Consider the following 10,144-nt stretch of genomic DNA (forward strand, 5'->3'; position numbering starts at 1 on the left):
TTATGGAAGTTGTAGTTCTCGCCGCCTCGATCATCCGACGCTGCCTGGACAGACTCCGGGCCTCATGACTACAACTCCCAGAACACCCAGCGCACCGTGCTTAGGAGGTTTCCTCTACAGGTTGCACGACCTTCCGCGGTTATTTTGCAGGGTCACTGAAGACTACAACTCCCATGAGGCTCAACAGGGCAGATTAAGGGTTCAGGGAAACAGTGAGACTTGTCTTTTGGGTCTCTGCGGGTGGGGAATGGTCGTGTTGAGGGTTGCATTTCGGGCCTTTTACGGGATAACCCGAAGGAGTTAGCAGGAGCCCTAGAGCAGTGGGAAGCTAAGGTCCGACGAGGGGGAACGGAAGTACCCGGTAGGACGGAGGAGGAGCCGGAAGTTGAGGCGGGGAGGGGCGGGGGGTGGAGGGAAAAGCAAGCTAGGAGGATCTGCGGCCGCTTCTAGTAGTTTCCAGGCGCTGCCGGGCGGCTGGGACCGGGCGGTCCTGAGGCTGTGGCTGTGGCTGCTTAGGCGCTGGTGGCGGCGCGATAGGCGAGCCGATGGCTAAGTGGGGTGAGGGCGACCCACGCTGGATCGTGGAGGAGCGGGCGGACGCCACCAACGTCAACAACTGGCATTGGTGAGGGCCAGCGGGCCAGGCCGCGGGAACGCTACGGCAGGGCCGGGGTTACAGGGTCCCCGGAACCTCTGCCGGGACAAAGCTGGGGCCGAGGCATCCCTACCTGCCCGGAGATGGGCGTGGGTGTTTCTTGTTGTGGGGGTCCGTAGTTCCAGGTTCCTCTACTCTCCGGTCTCCGTTTCAGTTTGGCGGAGGGGGGCGCAGGGGGTACGACGTGGAGGGCTGCGCCCCAGAGGAGGGGTTTCAGATATAAGAGAACATAACCCCTAGCAGCTGTATTCAGCCTGGGCAGAGAGGTGCTTCCCACACGTGGCCGGAGAAGTCACTGAGACCCAAACCGTCGCGGACTGTATTCGGAGATTGCAGGGTTAGGCTGCGGAGGGTTAGGATTTCTATTTTTCCACTGACGGGTGGAATTTAAAAGTAAGTCATAGCGAACCGCTGCCTCACTCCAGAAGGCTAAGGTTTGGAACGTGTTCAGCAGGTGCTTAGAGTTCAGTGATGCTCAAGGCGCCACGGCCTCTCACCCGGAACTGTTAAGTGATTGTATTGTAATTACAGGGACTGCCCCTTGTTGCCGGGCAATCGTGGTTTTATAACCTGACCACTTGAAAGCCTACCATTCTTCATGAAATCTTCTGGAAGTAATGTTTTCTTTTAAGTCCACTGAACTCTGTTCATACTGTCTTTATTTTTACTTTGTTGTAGTTCTTTTTACTGTTTTCTCTACTTAGTAAGTTGGGAGGTAGGTAGTTTTTCTTCTCTGTATCTCAGCCCGCCACTTCTCCTCTTAACATAATGTGCTTGACTTAATTTTTTTTTGTTTCTTTGAAAGTCCTTGGCTTAACATTGATTTTCTAGCTATTTAGAGGGCGCAGAATGTGTAGAGCATTTTGTGGCACGCTTGAATTTAACAGGTCAAATACTGCTTATGAGGTTAAAATTATTGGTTTATTTCTCACTGGACCTTTTAGCTCAATAGTGCATTCTCTAGACAGTAGTGTGCTCCTGACCTCAGCAAGCTGTGCACAGTTTTCCACTTGGTCAGACGGGGGCGCCATGTAAAATTACCAAATTCCCACCCTAGCACTATCATTGCTGAGAAAGGAAAGCAGATTTTTCTTTTCTTTTCTTTTTTTTTTCTTTTTTTTTTTTTTTTGGTCTTTTTGCCATTTCTTGGGCCGCTCCTGTGGCATACGGAGGGTCCCAGGCTAGGGGTCTAATCAGAGCTGTAGCCGCTGGCCTATGCTAGAGCCACAGCAACGCAGGATCCTAGCCGCATCTGCAACCTACACCACAGCTCAGGGCAATGCCAGATCCTTAACCCACTGAGCAAGGCCAGGGATCGAACCCACAGCCTCATGGTTCCTAGTCAGATTCGTTAACCATTGAGCCACGACGGGAACTCTGAAAGCAGATTTTTCCATTTAGTTTGTAATCATTCTGTACAGCAGGTGTCTTTATTGGCAGTATAAGACTCTGGTCTTCCTGAAAGAGTAACATGTTTGTGGACATGCAGGAGTGGGACTGAGTGTTTTGTGTTCCTTTCTGGCCTCTGTTAGCCTTGAATGCTTTCGCATAGAGTAAGTAATCGCCTTCATTTGGCTGCTGGTCCATAGCTTTGTTTTTATTTTGCAGGACAGAGAGGGATGCTTCAAATTGGTCCACAGATAAGCTGAAAACACTGTTCCTGGCAGTGCGGGTGCAAAATGAGGAAGGCAAGTGCGAGGTGACAGAAGTGAATAAGCTTGATGGGGAGGCATCCATTAACAATCGTAAAGGCAAACTTATCTTCTTTTATGAGTGGAGCATCAAACTAAACTGGACAGGTAAGTCTGTGCTCGGCTTTGGACAGAGGTTAACTGCATTTTGACGGGCTTATTCAGGAGCAGAGGAGAACAGTTTTTGAGAGGTTATGACCTTTTTTCAAGGAAGGCTGATAGTGCTGCTTTCAAGTCCAATAGAAAGCAGTATTGGATGCTGAAATGTTTCTTCCATTGTGGGACACTCAGTGGGTTTCCTCTCCCTGGGTCTCACGAGTCCCCACCAGTGAAGTAGCTGAGCCCCTGATCTTTGGGTCTGTATTTGGACACAAGGTGACATTTCTCAGGCTCACTATTTCTGTCTCTTGGATGATTTTTAAAGTGAGAGGGAGTTTTTTAGTGGTTTTTTTTTTTTTCCCTCTCCATGTAAACCTAGCAGTTTAATTTTTTTTTTTTTTGTCTTTTTTGTTGTTGTTGTTGTTGTTATTGTTGTTGCTATTTTTTGGGCCGCTCCCGCGGCATATGGAGGTTCCCAGGCTAGGGGTCCATTCGGAGCTGTAGCCTCCAGCCTATGCCAGAGCCACAGCAACGCGGGATCCGAGCCGCGCCTGCAACCTACACCACAGCTCACGGCAACGCCGGATCGTTAACCCACTAAGCAAGGGCAGGGACCGAACCCGCAACCTCATGGTTCCTAGTCGGATTCATTAACCACTGCGCCACGACGGGAACTCCAAACCTAGCAGTTTAGACTGCTGTGGTAATGAAACTTGTGTGTGATTATAATTTGGGGGCAGTTTTACTCTCTCATTTAATGTTTCCTCTGTAATGTTAACATTAGAATTGGGGTCATGCCTATGCCCTACTTGGATGGTCCTGACAGTAGGGAGGCTGAATTTTAAGACTAAAATTAAAGGAGTGCATTGTGTGGAGCAAAGCAGGAAATAAATTGTGTTTCAGTAAACATTTCTCAAGTGAATGGTAATAAGGAAGGGAAACGTATTTATCTGTTTGGGGGAGTTTTTTTGTTTGTTTGTTTTAGGGCCACACCTGCATCATACAGAAGTTTCCAGGCTAGGGGTCAGATGCTGCCAGGCTACGCCGTAGCAACACCAGATCTGAGCCACATCTGGACCTACACCATAGCTCATAGCAACGCTGGGTCCTGTTTTTTTTGTTTGTTTGTTTTTTGTTTTAAACTCCTAAAGAGCAGTAGTCTGAAAGAAACTTTAGGTGTTATCTTGTCCAGTCTTTTTATAGATCAAGAAACTAAGGACTAAAGAAGTGAAGGTAGATAAATGTTTCGTTAGTTAACTTTGAAATGCAGTCAGTTCTGCTGTAACATGACACACGTGTTTCTTAAAATCACCGCACTATGCAAAATCTCACAACAAAAACCACAGGGGGATGGGGTTAGGGATGTGATGCAATACTCAAAAGCTTCATCAGTGACATTTTTTAAAATTTAGGAATGTGGTGTTCCCGTCGTGGTACAGCAGAAACGAATGCGACTAGGAACAATGAGGTTACAGGTTCCTTCCCTGGCCTTGCTCAGTGGGTTAAGGATCTGGCCTTACCGTGAGCTGTGGTGTAGGTAGCAGATGCAGCTCGGATCTGGCCTTACTGTGGCTCTGGCATAGGCCAGTAGCTGTAGCTCTGATTCGACCCCTAGCCTGGGAACCTCCATATGCCGCAGGTGCGGCCATAAAAAGACAGAAGAATGAATAAATAAATTTAGAAAAGTAAAAATTGGTAACACAATTTTACACATGTTAAATTGTAAGAAATACACGTAATGCCACAGAAGTGGTGCTTTACCTTGACAGAGACCTGAAGTTTGCTTGTGTGAGTGGGCATCAGAAGCATTGAGGCATGTGGGTTATTGTGAGGTGGTGGAAGGAGAGTCACCCGAAATCAGAAGGAGCATGATAACTAGTTGTGGATGGCATGGTTCATAACATATGTGGTGAACTTAGGTTGCTGGCAGATAAATGTTTGAAATGTGTGTTTTGTATATTCCTATACAGCTCTGTTCAGCTGGGTTTGGGGGTTTTTTTGGGGGGAAGGGAGTCACCTAGTGTTTCTCACGAATGAAGTCATTTATAAACAAATGTGAAATTCACATTGTGATCAGATTGTTCCCGAATATATCAATAGCATCAGAACAAATTTGTGTTTTCAAAACAAGCATTTTAGCAGAATTGGCTGTTTGGCTATTGATCCAAGTCCTCCCTGGCAGAACTCAGGCTAGTGCCAAATTTACATAGTTCTGGGTCCCACACTATAACAAACACAGTGTCAAGAAATCTGATGAGGAAAGACATTTTCGGATGGAGAAAGTGGTTGCATTTGGTGTCACATTCTCTTAGAATATAGGTCATTTCATTTGTCTAAAAGAAGTATAAGCAGGAGGAGTTCCCGTTGTGGTGCAGTGGTTAACGAATCCGACTAGGAACCGTGAGGTTGCAGGTTTGATCCCTGGCCTTGCTCAGTGGGTTAAGGATCCAGTGTTGCCGTGAGCTGTGGTGTAGGTTGCAGATGCGGCTCAGATCCCAAGTTGCCGTGTCTCTGGCGTAGGCCAGTGGCTACGGCTCCAACTAGACCCCTAGCCTGGGAATCTCTGTGTGCCGCGGGAGCAACCCTAGAAAAGGCAAAAAGACAAAAAAAAAAAAAAAAAAGAAGAAGTAGTATAAGCAGGAATTCCCATCATGGCTCAGTGGTTAACAAACCTGACTAGGAACCATGAGTCTGCAGGTTTGATCCCTGGCCTCTCTCAGTGGGTTAAGGATCTTGCAATGCCATGAGCTGTGGTGTAGATTGCAGGCGCAGTTCGGATCTGATGTGGCTGTGGTGTAGGCCAGCAGCTATAGCTCTGGTTCCACCCCTAGCCTGGGCACTCCGTATGCTGCAGGTGTGCACCCCCCCCCCCCCGCCGGCCCCATCAAAAAAAGAAGTATAAGCAGGGTAGTAGTTGGGATCCAGACTTTTCCAGAAGAGGAGGAAACTGATAGCATTGATTCTTTTTGACAGGTACCTCGAAGTCTGGAGTGCAGTACAAGGGCCACGTGGACATCCCCAACTTGTCTGATGAAAACAGCGTGGATGAAGTGGAGGTTTGTGCTTCCCAGTTCCTCATCTATCTGAGTCTTCCACGTCCTCTTATTCTTATGAGAGAAATGACCTATTCATTCAAGATTACCGTCTTGGCTTGGCCCGAGCATTCAGAAACCCAGTCTGCAGATGACGTTCTAGGTCTGTGGTGCCATTGGGAGCTTCCAGAGCAGCTTGTACTTATTTAGTTACTTTGCTTCAGTGAGTAATGTCGGTTCTAACATTTGCCACCTTGGCCTTGGCAGAGAAAATTTGAGAAGGAACACTCGGGGATTGTACAAATATCTCAACCCTCACACATTTCCTTTGGAAATATCAGCGGTTATGTGATTGCTCGGTACCCACATTCTACAGTGTGGGTGCCCCTCAAGTTATTTACCACCTACTTCTGATCTTTCACTCAGATTAGTGTGAGCCTTGCCAAAGATGAGCCTGACACAAATCTCGTGGCCTTAATGAAGGAAGAAGGGGTGAGACTCCTAAGAGAAGCAATGGGAATTTACATCAGCACCCTCAAAACAGGTATCCCTTGGGTAGTTATGAATGCCTTCAGGAGACAGTTTTCCAGCTGTCAGATGCCAGTTAAGGGGCTTGACAGTGCTTTCTTTGGCGAAGGGGTAAAAATTGGGGGAGGGGGACTTATTTCATCTTAAAGTCAGTTTATAAACTTTGAGTAAGGGAAAGATCTCAAGAAGTGTTGTTTAATGTGCCGACTCTCGAGCCCTTGAAGTGTGGCTAGTCCAAATTGAAATGTGCCATCAGTATAAAATATACAGTAGATTTCGAAGATTTGTTAAGTAAAAGAATGTAAAGTATCTCTAATTTTTTATATTAACATGTTGAAATAGTTTGGCTATATTAGGTTAAATACATTATCAAATTAATTTCACCTGAATAACTCTTTGGTATGGCTACTAGAAAATTTAATGTCATACTTGAGGCTGACGTCACATTTCTGTTGCTGATCTACAGACTTAACATCCCCAAACTCACCACGTGAGCGTAGTCCTGGACTGTCTTTGATAGGCATTCTCCAGGGGCATTCAGAGGGATGTTTGAATTGTAGTCAGCTCAGCCCTGCCCTAGAATTCCAGTTTTGCCAGTGTGTTCTGATCTTGGTGTCAGAGTACATATGGTGACCATCCAAGGGAACCAGCATAGAGGTGATAGCATTTTTTTTTAACCAGTGCTCTGATGCCGTAATTAGCTGTGGCTGTTCTGCAGAAGTAAGGCAGGGTGGAGAAGGGGGACCTAACACGCATCCATGGGTGTCTTGTCACGTTCTTGAAGTCTTTGGAAGGGCCACTGCAGTCATTGGCTGCCGTCCACAGTAGACCTCCACGTAATGTAGCAACTTGTAATGCTTCTGATTGAGTCAGGGCTTGAAGTAATCCCGGTGAATGTGCTACGTTCTGTAGCACACATGCAGATACCTGTCTGGCATCGACCAAAGGTAAAGACCTGGGGCAGATAAACTCACACCTTCGCCATCACCTCTTTCCGAGTGAAGGTTGCCGTGTTTGTCAAATTACAGTGAAGCCCCACATCTCAGCTACTAAGAAATAACTTCCAAGAGCTGGGGTTTTATCTTTTCAGAGTTCACGCAGGGTATGATCTTGCCTACAATGAATGGAGAGTCGGTAGACCCAGCCGGGCAGCCAGCACTGAAAACCGAGGAGCGCAAGGTAACAGTGTCCCTGCGTGGTGGGGCGGGAGGCTGTCTGGAGAGGGAGCCGAGACACTGCCTCCCCCCAAGTCCACATCTCAGCTCTTCCTCTCCCACCCTAATTTCGGAGCTGGAACTGGTGCCTTTTAGAGAATCCACAGGACATAATTGTCTGTCTCCCCATCTCTAACCTGGTGTTTATTCATTTATAATAGACCTCTAGAGCAAATGGAAGCCATCAGGGACTTCAGAGTCGGATTCATGGTTTCTTTTGGCACCAGGGAGGAGGTTATGAACACAGGGCTCTTCACCTCTACGCATCTTAAGCCTTGTGTCTAAATGGGACGTTGACATTTCCTATTTTATACTGAAAGTCTCATCAGAGTACCTTGGGTTACTTAGATAACTAGTTGCACCTAACAATACACTGTTCGAGTTTACCCTGTTTGCGAGGTGAGCAAATACTTTTTCTGGAGTTGGAGCTTGTGTGGTTCGGGTTCAGCACTTGGTTTTCAGCCCTGGTGCCCTTTTGTCAGCATGCCAAAGGATATTCAGCATGGGGGAGCCTGCTTCCAGCTATTTAAGCGTAGAAATTCTGTTTGAGAATTACCCTGGGCCCTTCAGAAACACCTTATGATTTGACTTGTCCTTTGACAGTGGACACTCTTTTTTTCTTTCTCTGTTTCAGCCACACCCATGGCATATGGAAGTTCCTGAGCCAGGGATTGAATCTGAGCCACAGTAGCAACCTACACCATAGCTACAGTGCAGCTGTGTCCCAGCGGGAACTCTGGCAGTGGACTTTTAGATGAGTGTCAGTTTTCCTTCACCGAGAGTAGCATTGAGAATTTTCTTTTTTTTTTTTTTTTTTTGTCTTTTTTTTCAGGGCCGCACCCATGGCATATGGAGGTTCCCAGGCCAGGGGTCGAATCAGAGCTGTAGCTGCCGGCCTGTGCCAGAGCCACGGCAATGCCAGATCTGAGCCGCGTCTGCGACCTACACCACAGCTCACGGCAATGCTAGATCCTTAACCCACTGAGCGAGGCCAGGGATTGAACCCGCAACTTCATGGTTCCTAGTCGGATTCCTTTCCCTTGCGCCACAACGGGAACTCCAGCATTGAGAATTTTCTGACTGAAACGCCCATACACATGAATTTCCTCTAACCCCTGGAATAATTAGCCCTGGAGGTAAAACACTTTATGAGAATGAATGGCAGGGCAGATCCTGAAGCCCTGTTAATTGAGTTTTCACCATCACTCTAAACTGACAATTTCACCGCTACTTCCACAGGCTAAGTCTGCTCCTTCAAAAACCCAGGCCAGACCTGTTGGTGTCAAAATCCCCACTTGTAAAATCACCCTTAGAGAGACCTTCCTGACATCACCAGAGGAGCTCTATAGAGTTTTCACCAACCAAGAGGTAAGTACAGTCTTGTCCTTCCAGCTCTTGGCATCTGCCGTTCAGGTGACCAGAGCTGTGAGCACATCCCTGCTGGGTGGAACCATGAGGCCTGCCGCATACACGCACAGACAGGAAGGACAGTTGTGTTCAAACCACTCATCAGAGTGGATCTGTCCTCTTGTTTATCTTGTGTACAGGCTTTGGGTCATGTAAGTGGGAACCATTGGAATCATTCTCATTAGAAAAGTAAATGGATCTGAAGAAATGGCATCACAGGTTCAGAAGAATGCCCCAAGTTGAAGCCTGGTCTGTAGTGCATCACAACAGGACTTAAACCTGGACATCGGGCAGAGTGGTGTCTAGAAGTGGGAGCTGAGCCGTGCAGATGTCAGCTGGCATTTCTGGGTCCCACTGAGAGCCACACGTCTCCCTACCTCCTTTTTTTTTTCTACAGCTTGTTCAGGCCTTTACCCACGCTCCTGCGATGTTAGAAGCAGACAAGGGCGGCAAGTTTCACCTGGTCGATGGCAATGTTTCTGGAGAATTCACTGATCTGGTGAGTACCTGCTAGCCAGGATGTAGCTTTTGCCTGGTTGGAAGAATAATATCCCCCCCCCTTTTTTTTTCCAGCTCTGTAGATAAAATTTAAGGCTTTAATCTTCTGGTTAGTAAAACCTCATATTTGGTTTTCAAAGGAATGCTAAAATTAAATTCTCTTGCTCTCCTGGAGTTTTCTCCTTAGTGGGGTAAATCAAACCTGGAGGAAGTTATATATTTTAGTGGCTGTGGCTTTTTATTTGGGGCACTGAACTGGGCCCAACTTAGGAGTAACAGGAGGGGCTGTGGCTACTATCAGTGCAGAAGCTACCAGCTCTGGTCCACTGTGTCCTCATCAGTAGTACATTTGCACAATGATAAGCTTTGTGTGCAAGGCAGGTAGATGGCTGCTTTTCTCTAGGATTGGGTACATCACAGTCCCTGCTATAGGCTGACTTCTTTGATTGTTTTAGGTCCCTGAGAAACATATCGTGATGAAGTGGAGGTTTAAATCTTGGCCAGAAGGTAAGCGAGCATGTTTGTTTATTGCCATGGCCCCCAGAATTTTTCTTTTCCCTTAGCTTCAGACCCACGTGGAAGCCCTGGCTCTGAAACATCCCTCCCCTCTGCCTTTCCCCAGGGCACTTTGCCACCATCACCTTGACCTTCATTGACAAGAACGGAGAGACGGAGCTGTGCATGGAAGGCCGAGGCGTCCCTGCTCCTGAGGAAGAGAGAACGCGGCAGGGCTGGCAGCGGTACTACTTTGAGGGCATCAAACAGACCTTTGGCTACGGCGCACGCTTGTTTTAGGGCCAGCAGCAGGGGCTGCAGCCGCCCATCACTTTGGTCCTCTCTCTCCTGACTGGGCCTGTGACTCACAGGATTGCACCATGCCAGCCACTAACTTGGGGCTGGGGCCCCTTCCCTTCATGTAAACCTTGGTTTGTGCATGTTTTCTGCTGGGTGGGAATAGAGGGTAATTTCTCTTTTATGTGTACATACGCTAAATAAACGTAATTTAAAAAATGTACATGA

The 10,144-nt window shown here is 47.4% G+C and overlaps 1 protein-coding gene across 1 annotated transcript; it reads left to right on the top strand.

Moving 5' to 3' along the window:
• AHSA1 (activator of HSP90 ATPase activity 1) lies at window positions 387-10,144 on the top strand. The gene is made up of 9 exons (XM_001928890.6): window positions 387-625; window positions 2,264-2,454; window positions 5,419-5,501; window positions 5,904-6,021; window positions 7,096-7,184; window positions 8,459-8,587; window positions 9,024-9,125; window positions 9,580-9,631; window positions 9,747-10,144. Exons 1-9 carry the CDS (start codon window positions 546-548, stop codon window positions 9,917-9,919), a joined length of 1,017 nt encoding a protein of 338 aa, XP_001928925.1. The 5' UTR covers window positions 387-545; the 3' UTR covers window positions 9,920-10,144.

Source organism: Sus scrofa, chromosome 7 (genome assembly GCF_000003025.6).
Source record: "Sus scrofa isolate TJ Tabasco breed Duroc chromosome 7, Sscrofa11.1, whole genome shotgun sequence".
Taxonomy (NCBI): Eukaryota; Metazoa; Chordata; class Mammalia; order Artiodactyla; family Suidae; genus Sus; species Sus scrofa.

Bases quoted from the DNA above. Each gene is read 5' to 3' on its own strand.
- AHSA1 (XM_001928890.6), top strand. From the start codon at position 546: ATGGCTAAGTGGGGTGAGGGCGACCCACGCTGGATCGTGGAGGAGCGG. The intron at 5,502-5,903 runs GTTTGTGCTTCC...TCTTTCACTCAG, and splicing joins ACAGCGTGGATGAAGTGGAG to ATTAGTGTGAGCCTTGCCAA. The intron at 7,185-8,458 runs GTAACAGTGTCC...CTACTTCCACAG, and splicing joins TGAAAACCGAGGAGCGCAAG to GCTAAGTCTGCTCCTTCAAA.